Below are 16169 nucleotides of genomic sequence, written 5' to 3'. Positions count from 1 at the left end.
ATCACTTCTGAATTTTTGTTTCCGTCACCTTTAAGTGTGTCAGGTTTTATATGTAAAAGTCACACATTAAGAAGTCATGCGGGGGCCAGAAGCTCCAACACTGCCGAGAGCGCTGTCCTCAGTTTATACTTTGCATTCGGGCTTCTAAATATGTGAAGACCACAAAAGCATTAGTGAGAGTTCAGCTCGAGTCATGTTAACCTGCTAACCACGCAGACTGTAAGAACAAGGAAGTGCTAAGTAATTGCATAACAAGCTTGACATTGTGGGTGTAAACTCAATGTCATTTATCATTTTAATATATAAATTTCTGAGGTTTATTTGTGTCAATGTGGATCTTAATTTTAAAGAGTCTGAGATAAAAAAAAATAACTCAAGACAAAGTTACTGAAACACTAAAGTACACACACTTCCTATATAAAAAAAAAGGGGGTCACATCCTTGTTATACTGCAGCAAGAGCAGAAACGAGGTTTTTTAGCCAGAGTGCAGTTCAAAGAGCTGTTCAGGTCTTCCTTCCTTCACTTCAAGCAGCAGCCACATTAATCTTGATCGACATGGAACTATTGAAGATGTGCTTGGTTTTGCTTCTACCACTTTCTGTGTGTTTTTACAGTGAAGGTATCAAGAATATACTTGTTTTCTAATAACCTTGAGCTTTTAAACAACTACTCAGCGACCCAGACTGTTTTTCTAATGATTGTTTTTATTGTTTGCAGTGACTCTTGTGAAGACAGTCGGGAAGGAAACAGATGTTACTCCATTATGCACCAACGAAACACTTGACCAGATAGTGTGTAAGATGAGAACAGAGAGGATGGGAGGAGAAGAGTGTCGTCTGCTGTATCGACATGGACACAACTTCATAAATGAATGTGGCTCCAAGTTCAAACTTGTGACAATAAATCAGACTGTGTTTCTGCACCTGAGCAGTTTAACACCAGCAGATGGAGGAAACTACACATGTGAGTGTGTTAATCTCAATGGAACATTTTTTTACCACCTCAACATCACAGTGGAAGGTGAGCTCATCTTCCTCTTTTCTACTCATTATTAAAGCAAATACAGGTGACATTTTTCTAACATCTTTTTTGTTCTCAATAATAATCTAGAAAATGAAGAAGGCAGCAGTTTTACCGAAGACGCATTTCCTCATGTTTTTGTTGGTGTGACTGTGCTCATTGTTGTAATTTTGGTTATTCTGGGATTTATCTACAGAAAACTACGCCTTCGGTGAGACATTATCACTTTATTCATACCTCATACTTTTTTTTAAATTACTTTGTTTAGGAATCTTTTAGGGCTGTTTCATTTTGACAAGTCTCATATTTTAGCAGTGGGGAAAATGTCATTTCCTTATATTTGTCTATATATGTGCTATGTAAGTGTTAACCATCAATATTTATTACTACTGAATTAATTTTTCTCAACAGAAAACGAGCAGAATCCGTGAGCATTCCTCCAGATTGGGTAATGTGCAGATAATTATTTCATTTTTACTTGTTTTTGCTTTCAAATTCAAACAATTACTTTCATTGCATGTCCTCTTCTGCAGGAGCTGCTGGACATTGAGCCGTACAGCATCTTCAGACATACAGGAAGTGGACTTTATTCAGTTGTCAAAGTGAAAACGAACGAGTCAACTATATTAACCACAGAAGACATAAATTTACCATAATTCATGATGTGTAGTTAAGCTAGCTGTCCACTAGGTGTCTCTGTAGTGTAGCATTAAACTCCTGCATTCTTTCCTGCATTTTAAGTTTACCACTGATCACTAGTTTGTATGTAATAACTGTCTGTCCAAACAAGCAAAATAAATTTATATAAATATAAGATAAATTACAGCAAATACTAGTTATTCTCCCTATTGGTTTATTTTAAAATATATTTTCTTTTTATTATTTATTATCTTTTTTAATGAGGAGGCAGGGCTTTTTGCTCTGGCGCTTCATATTTTTGCTTGTTTGCTTTGACAAAGTTGCATCTAACATAAATGTCTGGAAGTGATAAACTGTCACCACTTGTCTGTGTGTTAATCCTAAATGAGCATTACGTGGCCTAATAAATAGCCCCTACAAAGGTTTACCCTATTTTTTTAACACACTTGACAAAAGTAGGCTGAAATAAAATTCCCATTTTGGATGCACACTCAAGTATATAGAATGTAAAATACTTTTTTTTTGTCAACCTGCACCAACACGCATGCAGGGCCCTCAATGTTAAATGTTAAATGCTCCACTGATCTCTATTCTCGATTAAAGAAGCTTCACTTTAATCTCAAGTGACCACAGAAATGCAGACTAAAGATTTCTTCCTTGCTGTGCAGAGACTGTCTTGAGATGTTGGTACTGTTGATCATTTTCTTCAGGACAGTCTTTCTGGTTATCATTACAATTGGAAAGCATCAAGCGTTCTGCGACAACATGACTATTGTGATAGACAATAAAGCATTTGTTACTGAAAGTTTTAATAATTCTGGACACAACATTTTACAAAGGCATATCTTATTGTCTTCCAATTAAGCATTTCAAAGCAGGTGAAACTGTTAAATCTGTTTTCATGCTCACACTCTCAGAGTGAGTTTAGACACAATTATACTCGTGAGGAAACATCTGCGGGAAGAAACAACTAGAAAAAAAAACAGGAAGAACAAATTAACATCATCATGCTTTGAGGTGAGACTGCAAACTGCACCGTCATGCTGCTGGTTAAATAAACAAATCACCATAAATCATGCCTCTAGCAATGCAAGAGAGCTAAATCTGTATCTACAACTTTGTCTTTTCTTTAAAGGTCCCATATTATACATTATTTTCAACAATTTCATGTGGGTATCAGAGGTCCAACAACATTGTTTTCAAAGTGTATTATCCCAAATTCAGCCTTGGTTCATAATTTTTAGCCATTTCAAATGTGGCTCTAGTGAGCTGTACTGAGAACAGGCTGTTTCTATCTCTGAACCAAGCGGCAACCTCCGGCGATAAAATGTGAAGCTTATGCGGAAGTGCAAAACATTGCAGTTCCCCACACATCCACTATCCCCGTAGACTCCCATGTTAAAAAGACCAACTTCAAAGCAGAATTAAACATGTTTAAAGCCTGGTACAAAAATCCACTTTAGGATCAATAGGTCAAGTTTACCTTCATGACAACAGTGAGGGGGGTGATTTTTTTCTAATTCATTCATTTGGATGTTATTTAATCTTGAGATTCAACATAATTAGGGGCGTGTCCTTTTGATTGACAGATATCCAATAGAAAGCACAAAAGAAAGAAGGGAGAGTGTAGCACAACCACGGTTTTTAGCCGGCTAACAGCGTGCCTTAGCTTTAGCCCGCCTGCTTCCATTAGCTGGTTAGCTACCGTTGCTCGGGGTTAGCTTGGTTAGCTCTTAGCTACAGGCAGCTCAGAGTTTGATGGTTGTCAATCATCCACTCCACCTTCACAGTCCCCTTCTCAGCTCCACCTCTTTGTCCATTTTTGAATTTTCAGAGGCTAACGATACATGTGACGCTACCAAGATGGCAACGGTGGGAACCCCCAACGAGCTTCACTTTTGCCTTTCTGAAACCTACGGGTGACGTCACGGTGGCTCCATCCACCTTTCATATATATATCTATCTTCTTTCCCTTTGTGAGGTCACAAAGGGAAAAATCTCAGACTCACACTTTTGAGCAAGGCAAGGCAGTTTATTTGTATAGCACATTTCATTTACAGGACAATTCAAAGTGCTTTACCAAAAACAAAGGCATTACAGATATTTAGAAATAGTAAAAGGCTGTTGATGCCTTTTACTATTTTACAATTACAATAAAATAATACATTACATTAAAATGATTAAAAGCAAGATAAGTTAAAAGAAAAAAGAAAGCACACATTCTCTAAAAAGTGGAGCAAGCAAGTCAGAGAGTTGACAGAACTTTCTCATTTTTGAGTCTCATACACAAGCTATGAGGACACATGTGACTGTTAGAAAACCTTTAGAAAGTTAATTTCACATAATATGGGACCTTTAATTGTCCACAAATATAGGAAAGAAATTATGATATGTTATTATATTATTATTATTGCACTATAACCTGAATTGAGTTTATTTTATGTACAAAATAACGAATTTAACAACAATTTTAGAGAAGGTGACTTCATCGTGGTGCCTCTAGTTCATGAGGTCATACCTGTGTTATTGATAAATCTCAAGGACTTTTTTTCAGTTCCATTACTCAGCTAACCACGTCACAAACATTTCTGTAGAAGGAAGTACAAGACTGATGTTTATCGGATTCCCTCTGACAGTGTAAATGATACGGGTGTTTAGGTGTACGTCATCTCTGTATGTGGGAATCCTCTTGGCAGTGTTTAGTTAGCTGTATCTTTCAAGTACACAGACACATAATGACGTAAGTCTACTGTATAATAAACACAGTGATACATACTTAAATAATTACATTTAGACAAGAGTTAACGTCTAATATTTAAGGTCTCAGTATATAAACATTCATTCATTCTGCTTTGTATATAAACTGTGTGTGAAAGAATTTTATACTATGTTTGTCTGTAAATGTAACTTACAATGATGTACTCAGTCACACCTAAAGGCTGTTACCTCGATGCACTGACACACTGACTGACTGAACAGGTTATTTCACTTTCTGATTAAAAAAAAGAACAAACTTACTGCACAACTGCACAGACAGCTCAGCTTTTTTTGTTCATACACTAAAAAGGACCAAACTCACTGGAGGACATATAAGGTATGATGCGTTCTGAGTTGTTTTTAAATGTAGATTATATTTACTGTTATTTTTTATTGTATGACTGCTGTTGGTGTTATTTAAAAATGTTAAAATTAAAAATGAAAATTGTTTTTAGGATTATGTCTTGCTATAATCAGCCCAACATATCTCAGTTTTGCCCTTTCAGTCTTGCTGTTGAAAGCAGGTTGGCATTACGTGGCCTAATAAATAGCTCCTACAAAGGTTTACCCTCATTTTTTAACCCACTTGACAAAAGTAGGCTGAAATAAAATCCCCATTTTGGATGCACACTCAAGTATATAGAATGTAAAATACTTTTTTTTTCTTCTTTTTTTTTTTTTTTTTTTGTCAACCTGCACCAACACGCATGCATGTTAAATGTTAAATTGGAAAACATCAAGCATTCTGCGACAACATGACTATTGTGATAGACAATAAAGCATTTGTTACTGAAAGTTTTAATAATTCTGGACACAACATTTTACAAAGGTATATCTTATTGTCTTTCAATTAAGCATTTCAAAGCAGGTGGAACTGTTAAATCTGTTTTCATGCTCACACTCTCAGAGTGAGTTTAGACACAAACTCGTGAGGAAACATCTGGGGGAAGAAACAACTAGAAAAAAAAACAAATAAACATTATCATGCTTTGAGGTGAGACTTCAAACTGCACCGTCATGCTGCTGGTTAAATAAACAGATCAACAGATCCAACAACATTGTTTTCAAAGTGTATTATCCCAAATTCAGCCTTGGTTCATAATTTTTAGCCATTTCAAATGTGGCTCTAGTGAGCTCTACTGAGAACAGGCTGTTCTCTGAACCAAGCCGCAGGTTTCAGTGATGACGGGCAGATATTCAGAACCACCTCTCCTCTGTTGGTACTGGCATTGAACACACGGCAAAACGAGCAATGTACGTATGTAAATATAATCCAGCATCATTAAACATGTCACTATTACCAGTTGTTGCTGTCACACCACATTGCTTGATTTATAAGGACACATTGATGCAGGTGTGATGAGCTTTCTCTGTTTGATATGTGTTTTATCACCAAAGAGAAACAGCAGCAGGTAAGACATCTCTTTAGTACAAATAACATCCAACCTGTAGCTTATTCTGGCCTTAATCAAAGGAAAGATTGGAACTTTGTATAATTTTCTACATAATTAAACAACTGATCGACCTTTCTCTAACAGACTAGAAAAGCCCTTCAGAGGAAAAGTGGGGGTCTGGCTTTTGAGCCCAGCATGCAACTTTTTATGACTTGGTGTTTTCTTAAGCTGATAAGCTAGATGCAATCAGGTAAAGACAGAGTCTGAATCAGAGTACATCACAGAGCTTCGGCGCTTGTCAGAACATTAGTTTGGGGAGAAGCTGTCCGATGGGCTGAGAGACCGCTTCATCTGTGGGCTGCACAATGACAGCAAACAGAAGCTACTCAGGATAATCTCACACTGAACCGTGCATTAGAGATTGCTATCTTGATGGAGAGGGTGGCAAAAGATGCAGGAGAGCTCCAGGGAAAATGCATGGAGGCACGTTCTGTGAATAAGTTACTGATGCAACGCAATGATAAATCTCAGGCCTGCTACAGATACATAAAAAAGTCACATGACTCCGATAAAAAAAGACCTCAGTGAGATTGAAGACACACAGAGGTGAGAGTGTAACTCCCATGGGGAAACTAAACGTGGAATATGAGAAAAATAAATGCAATTTGGAACTTTATGTTCTGAAAAATGGAGGTGTGCTATTATTTGGACACGACTGGCTGAGACATATTTACCTCAACTTGAAAGAAATGAAGTCAATGAGACAAGCATCAGGCCCTGATACACATTCTGTGGATCAAAGCTTTAAACAGATACTGATTCAAGGATGAAACTGGCACCCTGAAAAATATTAAAGCACAGATTATACTGGAGGAAGATGCAAAGCCAGGGTTTCACAAGGCTAGCCCTGTCGCTTATGCTGAATGCCCCAAGGCAGAAGCAGAGCTCCAGCGCTTGGAAGAACAAGGTAGATAGAATGGTCAGATTGGGCTACACCAATAGTACCAGTGGGCAAGAAAATAAGTGACAGTGTGCAAATCTGTGGTGATTTCAGGGTTTCAGTGAACCCGGTTCTCCGCATAGACCAGTATCCCCTTCCGCGTATAGAAGATATATTTGCATCAATGGTAGGTGGAAGCACTTTTCCAAGATCAACCTTGCCCAGGCATATCTACTGATGGAAGTAGAGGAAGGGCCATGGATCATGTACTACAAGGCATTCCAGGGACACAATGCTTTATGGACGACATAATTGTTACTGATGTTGACGAGGAGACTCATTTGGCTAACCTTACAACAGTAATGGCCAGGTTGGAAAAATATGGCCTAAGGGCAAACAAAAACAAATGTGAGTTTTTTCAAGATGCCTTTGAGTACTGATGCAGCCCAGAATGCACCCAAACCACAGAATTTGAGTCAGCTGCACTCATTCTTGGGCTTAATTAACTACTACCACTATCACCACAATTAAACATTAGTTTAATTAACACCACGTTTTAATTTTCCCCCACATCCTACATTACAATAAGACTGGTTTGAACATCATATTTGCATTTCACAATGTTGTTTGGTTTATGTTCTTCCTATTTTATAAATACTTCCCCTGACATTATGCATGTTTAGACTAGTTTAATAAATATTCACATTAACTAGTTGTGGTTGTGATTTTTCCCTTTGAATCATGTTATTAGAGCTCATGTCATTGGCATCTTGACACTGATTGATCTGATTTGACTAGCTTGAATTATGAAATTCATTAAATTAATTCATGAAACTTTAATGGTGTCCACACTGCCATTAGATTAGAATTAGTGTGGTGGTGCCTGAGGTTTGTCTAATATTAATAATAATAATTCATGTTTTATATTAATTACTCAAATTAATATTTTTATCTAAACAGCTTTAATGTTTAATCACGCTAGATCACTACAGAGAATAATATGTAATCATGTGTGTGTCCTTTATAAATGCAGGACTAACCAGAACTGGTTTCAGTGGTGCCCTATAATCGACTTGTACTTGCAAAACCATTACCTTAGCTTAGGTATTACTGAATCTGGTACTCGAAGGCTGGTATCCTGCAGGTATTGGATGTGTCCCTGCAGCAATTCAAATGTCTGGGTCAATACCAGTCTTGTGCAAAGCTTGACAACAAGCTATTGGAGATCCATTTTATTTGAATCAGGTGTTGCAGTAGGGAAATATTCAATACCTGTAGGACACCGGCCCTCAAGGAACCCTGCTAAGGCTGCACAAATTAAAATGTGAAAAAAATTTATTATGCATTTTGGATTATGTATTTTTTAAAAAATGAAAATACTTTTTAAATTTCTTCTTTTGTTTTTGTTTTGTTTGATATTCCATTTTACTGGCAGAGGAACCACAAGTTCAAAGCATATAATCAGAAACCCCCTGGTGAGCAGTGCATGCTTCCTACTTTTATATCAATACATGCATGTAATAGACTGTTTTTACATTGGATTTCTTACACTGATGAGATTTCAGGCCATGTGAACTGAATCTTTCAGCACAATTCAAAGGATATATTAGGAAATTAAGTCAGAGTCACAAGTTCAGCATCTGATGCATGTGACAGGATTTGAACTTTGTCAACAACTTAACCAGAGTTCATTGACCAAAGAACATGACACACTGCACATATTTCCCTTTATTACATATCAGATAAAGACAGTGTGGCTGTGAACGTATGTAAATATGCTTATATTTTCAATTTGTGTTCTCCTTACAGTTTGTGTGTGTGTGTGTGTGTGTGTGTGTGTGTGTGTGTGTGTGCGTTTTCCTTTTACAAAGAGTGCATTTTGTTGTATGCAGTCCTAAACAGAACTAACATTTAAACCTGCGTCTGCAAAAAACCTCAGTTCCTTCTTCTAGATGCAGCTCACCTCTAAATGTTACTAAATTAAACCCTAAAAAGCAAAAAAGACGAAGTTGTTTTGCGACTGACTGGTTGGCTGTGACTATCTTTAACTGGTGCAGCGAGATAAATTTACAAATGAGAGAAATGATGCCTGGGGCCAAAATTAAGTGCAATGGTCTGATCTAGATTACAGTATGAAACCAGGACTTAAACTCTACATGGTAATAATGTTACACCACCAGCTGCTGGCTTGTAGCGAGAAGCTCTAATTTAAACCCACAGTATCCGCTGTCAGGTAGTGCAGGTACTTCCCTACAATAAAAATGGACCCTTTATAAACAATAAAACTGATAGCGTGGCACAACTTAAAGTCTGAAATGTAATTATGGACAAATTATTGCTGCATCATATCATGTGTTGCATAATGTAGTTTATCGGTGTCATTTTATTGTATTTTTTATTATGTAGTAATGTTCAAAACTCTTGATCCACACTTATTTTTTGTTTCAAAGCAGCTAAAGAAAAGCATTCATGTGAGGAAACTGTCTTGTGCCAAATGTCACAGGAAACTGGACTGAAGATCAGTGGTAACGGGTCCTCCTCAGAACACAGACCTAAACATAACTGAAGTGCTGGATGGGTAAAATAGACAAAAGGCGGCCACCATCAACAGCTTTAGAAAGTCCTTCAAGAAGTCGGGAGACCTATTCCTCAAGACCTACAGAAATGACAGGAAAGCTTGTCTAAGAGGGATCCAGCTGCGTTAACGAATAAATGTTGTCACTCCAAATATTGCTTTTCAGACTTGTTAAAGTTGAACGAGCTCTCGTTTTGTCTCATCTTTTGTAAATGAATTAAAATTAAGGTGTGGATCGCTGCATCTTAATTCCGGTTTCCTGAGAATATAATAAGAAATAAGGAGCGGCTCGAGATTAATATCTAGTAAACACAATCAGATTACAGGTGAAATATCACTGGCACTGAAAATGAAACAGAGCAAGAGCTAAGCTGTCAAAACAAAACTAATTTTGAGTTTTGTTTTGTTTTTTGTTTTTTTTTTTTCTCCTTTTTTTAAAATGTTTTGTTTGTTTTTACAGACACGTGATAATAATTTTCCATCCGTAGCCCAACTAATCCCATAAAAATGCAGTAGTGGAAAATCAATAGATGTTAGGTTCTTTCCTTCTACGTGACTGTCCCTAACATGTACTTCCCCATCTAAACTATTTAGTAAACAAGACTACACAAGATTAATAATAGTACTATCTGTTATAGTTCAAGCTGAAGCCAAGCACAGCATATCTAGTTTAAATCTCTCTTCTTCTGTTTGATCCAAAATGGTCTGTACTTGATCCATTTCTCCCTCCACTGTGTGAAGCTCTGCTGTGATGCAACACTGAGAAATCTGCAGATAAGATTAGTTTCTGGATGACTGCACAGTCACTGTACAAGTGCATAGTCACATGCACTGTAGTCTTCCTGACGTCTTTACCAAGTTTACCAAATAGGTCCTGACATATTAAAGGAAAAAGCTTTGTGACATTATTTTAAAATGAAGTGAGAGTCCACCACAAAATGACATCATTTGGTAAAAGCATTAGGTTTGATTTCTGCTAAAATGGAAGTAGTCCTGACTGGACATTGTTCAGGTGAAGAGAAACAACAAAAATCTATTTAATGCATGTGATATTCTCTAAATTTAAAATAAAGTTTCTGCCAATATATCTTATCACACTAACATTTTAAGTATTTATTGTTGTGTATTTCATTTAGTTTTTGTTCTTATTATTTCATTTTAGTAGTTTTTATTTGATTTAATTTTAGTTTTTATTTGATGGTTTAATTGGAAGTGTGTGGTATATGTGAGTGGAGATTTTAAAACCTCCAAACACCAAGCGCTGCAGGAACAGAAACCTCTGTCTGCGGGATTATTAAAAGGTTTTTTTCTTGTCTGACGTCTCTAGTGTGAGGTCCAGTAAAAACTGTTTTTACTGCGCATTTACAAGTGGAAGTACAGTAAGCATTTACTGGACTTTACAGCAGAGGAGAAAAAACGTGTGAGGCAGATATCAGATGACTAAGGGTGTTAACTCAAATAGCATGAATAGAAACATCATGAAAAGACTTTAAAGTGACTCATCTTTTATTAGTAATACTCTTAGTTCCCAGTAATAAAATGTAAGCCTAAATATATTTGAGTATTCAGTAAGAAACTATTTAAAGTATCTATATTTAATATTTCAGCATTTGTTTCCTGCTCATATTTCAAATCTAAATGTCAACGAGCACAGTCTTATGTGAAAAGATTTCCTTAGAGACTCAAAAATTTCCACAATCCCAGCTGCTTCATCATTTAAAGGGAAATCCCTCCTCCCTTCCTCCTCCCACTCACTGGTAGGCTATTTATAAGGCATCAGCAGCCAAAGTGAAACAACTTGCATGAACAGCAGTGGATGAAAATGTTGCTGATACTGATTTTGGCTTATTTTTTTAAAGGTAAGTGAGACACATCCCTTCTATAGGATGCTTTATCTTTGGATGAAAATCTAAATTCTATATTTTACTGAGTGCTGTAAATTTTACTCCTGCTTCAAAGAGAATGTTTGACTTTTGGCTGAATTTATGGCAGCTTTATTTAACATTTACATTACCATCTGATGCATGACTAGTTAAAAAAAACAGAACTATATTTTTTACATACAATATTTTATGTCTACAGACATGTATACTTATGCTTCTCTTTATTTTAAATCTTATTTGACTTTGATTCATTTTTATTGATTTTATAAAACTATTAATAAAATAATATTCTATCATATTTCCATTATATGTAAATATCTATATATAACTGTCATTGTAATTTTCTTTTCCTGTTTCTTATTAAGAGAAACTTGATCATTACAATGTTTCTACATATATTTTTCTAACATTTCTTTTCTCTTCCATGAGTGACAGTGTATTGGACGACTTACTTATGCCCACTGTAGAGGGTTATTTACAAATATACTGTCCTCCTCACCCATGCATATGATAGAAAACAGACTTTAGATGTGTCTACTGTAGGACACAATACGGGAAATGATTAATAACAGATTTGCATATATTCAGTTATAGTTGATGCTATTACTTTATGATAAAGTGAATTTTTGTTCAGTAAATTTTGCCTTCTAATGGTAAATAATTTTTTTAAGTTAATTTAACTACAAGAGTCCAGTGCTGCTTTCTAACTAATGCATCAGTAATAATCCAAAGTTTAACTTTAGAAAACACTACAGCTATAATTTAACATAAGGTGCTACTTTCATATCCATAAAATATCTTTCTTATTATTATGCATGACTGCATTTAAAGAAAACAGATGTTTTGCTTGCAGCTTGCTCTTGCTGACACCGCTGTGTTTTTCAGCTTCCACCTCTCATGTGACTGGATCTGGAAGCTCAATAGCTCAGTTTGGTGGAGATGCATATTACAGATGCAAATTTGCTGCCCAGACAGGTAAATCATCCCATTATTCTCCTTCTCCAACAACCTGAATTATTTATCTTAGGTCATAATTTATGCAAACAGGTGTCATCCAGAAATTATTAAACATTAAACAGCTTAAACAGTCTATCTGGGGTGGTAAATACCGCTTACATAACCATTTGGCACTCTTACAGGTGTACTGCAGGTAACATGGCAACGGCTTTTCAAAGATGAGTCACTGGACAATTTAGCAACCTACAGCAAGCGCTTTGGACCAGAGGTTAATATGCCTTACACAGGAAAGGTGATCTTCACAGAGGCGTCCCTCAACTCCACAGCCATCACTCTCAGAAATGTAACATGGGAAGATGAAAGCTGCTACGTCTGTTCTTTTAATGTTTATCCTGATGGGTCCAAAAGGAAACAGATATGCCTCACAGTTGAAGGTAAAAAAAAAATACTCCCCTCTAATTGTTTTTAGTATTAGATTCATCAATCATCAGAACTGCTCTCAAAGTGGTTTCATTTTTCCATAAAGGAATATCAAAAGTGAACACAAACCACACTCTGATAGACAGCCCACTTGAAGAGGAGGGCAAACATGCATTCAGCTGCTCAGCCACAGGAAAACCAGCTCCAACCATCACGTGGGACTTCTCTGGTGCCACCGACTTCAACCAAACACAGACATCCATAGTCAGGAATGCTGACAACACATTCACCAGCAGTAGCATCCTGCAGAGAGGACCTGCAGCCTGGATCGGGCATGTGGACTGTGTGGTGAACAGTGGAAGAAATAGCGAGAGGCGGGAGAAGCTCTATTTCTCTGAGGAGCAGGGGGAGAAGGAGAAAGGTATGCATGCCAGTCATTTTGTTTTAATGTGACAGTGTCATGTGGGGCTTTCTAGCTCTAGGGTAGGGTTTAGTTGATTTCGTAGTAACCCATAGATAAAGAGTCCATTCTTTAGAAGTTCAGCGTGCAGAGAGTTGTTGCATGTTACACCTTTCAAAACAGGGAAATGTTTTCTGGTGTTCCAGTTAGCTCTTATACAAGGAACTCCGGTAACGTCAGTTTGTTATAAATTCCCAGTAGGGGAATGAGCAGGAGACACTTCCTGCTCATTGCCGGGTAGTGGCGTCACACATCATTTAGATCCTTTAGACTTTAGACTTATTAGTTTAAAAACAGACTAAAAATTAAAAAAAAAAAAAAAAAACAGATTTGGATTTAATCCAAAGTCCCCACCTAGACATGACTCCTGGGTGCCCCTTTTCTTTATGGTGATTATTTACTTCTTTTTGGAGAGCTAGATGTCACTATTACTACAGGATTAGGTCTGACTCTCAAGTAGTTTAATTAAATCTTAGTTTCTAAATTGCAGGGATTTCATTATGAGAAGAGGTGTCACACATCTTTCAGTATGTGTCCTCTTGTTCTATCTACCAAGAACTCAGGAAATCCCAGAAATTCAATTCCCTTTTACTTTATTTCCTCAAGAACAAAAGTTCAATTCAAAATAGTTTCATAATGAGATGATTCATGAATTGTTAAGGTGCTATCTATCATAACTGTGACTCACATTGAATTCATTGAATTGTGTTTCCTTTAAGTCAGCTGAGCTGTGACTCATGTTTTAGTTTCATTTTTACCCTGTTTCATGTTCGAAGAAACCCCGTGTCATGCTACACTGAGCTGTGCTGATAGAAAGCAGGTCTTTAGGGAGGTCATTGAACAGATCTCAGAAGCTAGTTCTTGTGTTTTATAAATAAAGGTGTCACCGTGCGAGTTTCCACCCTTCCTCTTTTCTGGAAGTAGCCTATCTGTTGCTTTATTTCTGTAAAGACTGACTGTGCAGTGTTTCTGTTCAGGGGAAGAACAGCATCGGTATCTGGTCCCACTGGCCATCGCAGCTGTAATAGCAATCCTCTGCATTGTTGCTGCAGCCATAGTGATGCAAAAACGGTGAGTTATTTTACTTCATGTAAGACATTGGTTTCATAGTAGACTTACAAAATTAAACACAGCCATTTTCTTTTAATGACAGGTTAAAGAGGAAAGCAGCAAGCAGAGACATTCCATGATCAGCTTTGCAGCAACAAAAGTCAAGCATACAAGCATTACATCAACCTCAGTCTTTGTGCATCTAGAAAGTGAATAAGCTAATGCTAGGAAATATATATATATATATATAAAAAATCTTCATGACCACTTGTATTTCTTTTAAACTACAGCACTTTGCACTTTGCCATGGAGCTTGCTGAGGCTTTGCTGAAAGTAAAAATCCAGGAAGCAGTTTGGAACCATGTCTAAGATTAGGAGTTTTAGTATTATGAAAGTTCTGAGGCTTTTTTTCTTTTTGTTTTTGTTTATAATAAATTAAAAGTGGACCTTTAAAGTTGTTCACTCTGTCACAGTAACAGCAGCATAGTGTGACAATGAGCAAAATTAAGCAGGTTGATCACCAGCAAAATGTTTTGGTGACAAGGGACAAGACGACGCTTGAATGTAACAGACTGATACTGTGGCGCCATCTACTGGTCATGATGGGGAACAACATTTTCTATTACAGTTTAAAGAAAGCTGTGATCATATGTTTATTTTTTTCTTAGTCAATTTCAAATTTTACCTGACGCACACAAACTTTAGAGAATATATAATATAGGTCTAATATATTGTTTTGTTCAGGTTGTTTTGGAACTTTTTCTCGCAGTTTGCACTTTGTGTTGGATTCAGATAGTATTTATTTACCACACTGATATTGCAAAACAATGCATTTTTTTGCTGTTGTTGTTCAATTGTAATTTATCTCTTTTTTCTGTTTGTTTTTTATTGATATGGTAATTAATCCCAGTCAAATACTGAGTCATGAACCTGTGGGTCATTGTATTACTTAGAGAAAACTTTATGATTGATCTATTTGTTTATGTATTTTTTTATAATTTATCCTCACTTTATTTATTTTTAATTAGTTTATACAACATGTTTCAGTTTTCAGAGATTAAACTTTATTGTTTGGTTTTGGTTTGTTTTGTGTTTTTTCCTTGTTTGCAGTATTTGGTGGAAAAAAATCTCTTAAAAGATGCTACGACTACACTATTATTTGTTTTTTATTGACTCTTATCAGATGTCTATATACAAAGGATATGCTTTAATCAGGTACACTAGCTTTTTAAAACCAACATGTCGTTAAGTGGAAAGGTTGACACCCTTTGGTCTTGTGAACTCTTCCTGTTCGGTCTTACCACGGTCAAAAGACACCAAGGAGAAGCTTTGAGATTAGAAATGGATTCAGGTTGTTTTTCTGTGACATAACCAGAGTATGCCCCCCCACCTATCCTATTTCCTTTAAGTGAGGGTGGATTTAAAACATTGTCTTTGACCATTTCCATAAAAAGAACATGATTCAAGAACAATAACAAAGATTTTATATTATGTCTTTCTACTTCTTGATTCTTTCAGAAAGGTGAGAAAAAACTCTGCAGTCATGTTTTTTGGACTTTTCATACAGACTTGGTCATTTAGTTTGTCTTAATATTTCAAGCATGTTGTTTATTGTACTCTTTAAACTGTTGGGTTTTAACATGAGAAGTTTAAACATCTGTAAGGTATATACCTTGATTAATTAAGGAGGCGTTGACCTTCAGTTTCTAGCTTAGCTACTGTACATACTCAACTTATGTATTACAGGACGTAAAGTGTTCACATACATGTAGTTGAGGTCTTTATCTCTGGTCCTGTGTTTCCTGCAGGTCTAACAGAGGTGGTACTAACACAGGAAAATGTGATGGCAGCAGTGGGAAGAAAGACTCATCTCAGCTGCCAGCTCAAAGAAACAAAAGACTTCAAGACACGTGACCGAAAATCATTAGTAGTGGCAATAAAAATATTATGACATTCAACCCATTTTTTTGGTTAAGAGAGTCACTCCTGACTTCCCAGATAAAGTTGAGTTTAAAGATCCTGAACTGAATAAAACCTTTATAGTTATCAGGAAACAGAAGAGGATGAAGATTG

General features: G+C 36.4%; 2 protein-coding genes across 3 annotated transcripts; both read left to right on the top strand.

The window, feature by feature from the left end:
* The first annotated feature begins 487 nt into the window (after positions 1 to 487).
* LOC121635465 lies at positions 488 to 2384 on the top strand. Its single transcript, XM_041978620.1, has 5 exons — positions 488 to 620; positions 719 to 1021; positions 1112 to 1232; positions 1433 to 1469; positions 1555 to 2384. Exons 1-5 carry the CDS (start codon positions 557 to 559, stop codon positions 1675 to 1677), a joined length of 648 nt encoding a protein of 215 aa, XP_041834554.1. The 5' UTR covers positions 488 to 556; the 3' UTR covers positions 1678 to 2384.
* An 8700-nt stretch (positions 2385 to 11084) lies between these two features.
* On the top strand, positions 11085 to 16165 carry LOC121635233 (OX-2 membrane glycoprotein-like). 2 transcript variants are annotated; one of them, XM_041978330.1, is made up of 6 exons: positions 11085 to 11185; positions 12095 to 12184; positions 12349 to 12600; positions 12693 to 13007; positions 14024 to 14117; positions 15905 to 16165. In XM_041978330.1, the coding sequence occupies exons 1-6, from the start codon at positions 11143 to 11145 to the stop codon at positions 16008 to 16010; spliced, it is 900 nt and encodes a 299-aa protein (XP_041834264.1). In that variant the 5' UTR covers positions 11085 to 11142; the 3' UTR covers positions 16011 to 16165. The 2 variants fall into 2 exon arrangements, with proteins under 2 accessions (XP_041834264.1, XP_041834265.1); XM_041978331.1 differs by lacking the exon at positions 15905 to 16165 and adding an exon at positions 14200 to 15173 and having other exon boundaries at positions 11086 to 11185.
* Positions 16166 to 16169: the final 4 nt, after the last annotated feature.

This window comes from Melanotaenia boesemani, chromosome 24 (assembly GCF_017639745.1).
Source record: "Melanotaenia boesemani isolate fMelBoe1 chromosome 24, fMelBoe1.pri, whole genome shotgun sequence".
In the NCBI taxonomy this organism is placed as follows: Eukaryota; Metazoa; Chordata; class Actinopteri; order Atheriniformes; family Melanotaeniidae; genus Melanotaenia; species Melanotaenia boesemani.
This window is presented reverse-complemented; position numbering and strand designations above follow the sequence as displayed.

Coding starts and splice junctions, on each gene's coding strand:
- LOC121635465 (XM_041978620.1), top strand. CDS start 557: ATGGAACTATTGAAGATGTGCTTGGTTTTGCTTCTACCACTTTCTGTG. Junction 621..718: donor TGTGTGTTTTTACAGTGAAG/GTATCAAGAATA, acceptor TATTGTTTGCAG/TGACTCTTGTGAAGACAGTC. Junction 1,470..1,554: donor TGAGCATTCCTCCAGATTGG/GTAATGTGCAGA, acceptor CCTCTTCTGCAG/GAGCTGCTGGACATTGAGCC.
- LOC121635233 (XM_041978330.1), top strand. CDS start 11,143: ATGAAAATGTTGCTGATACTGATTTTGGCTTATTTTTTTAAAG. Junction 11,186..12,094: donor TTTGGCTTATTTTTTTAAAG/GTAAGTGAGACA, acceptor TGTGTTTTTCAG/CTTCCACCTCTCATGTGACT. Junction 13,008..14,023: donor GCAGGGGGAGAAGGAGAAAG/GTATGCATGCCA, acceptor GTTTCTGTTCAG/GGGAAGAACAGCATCGGTAT.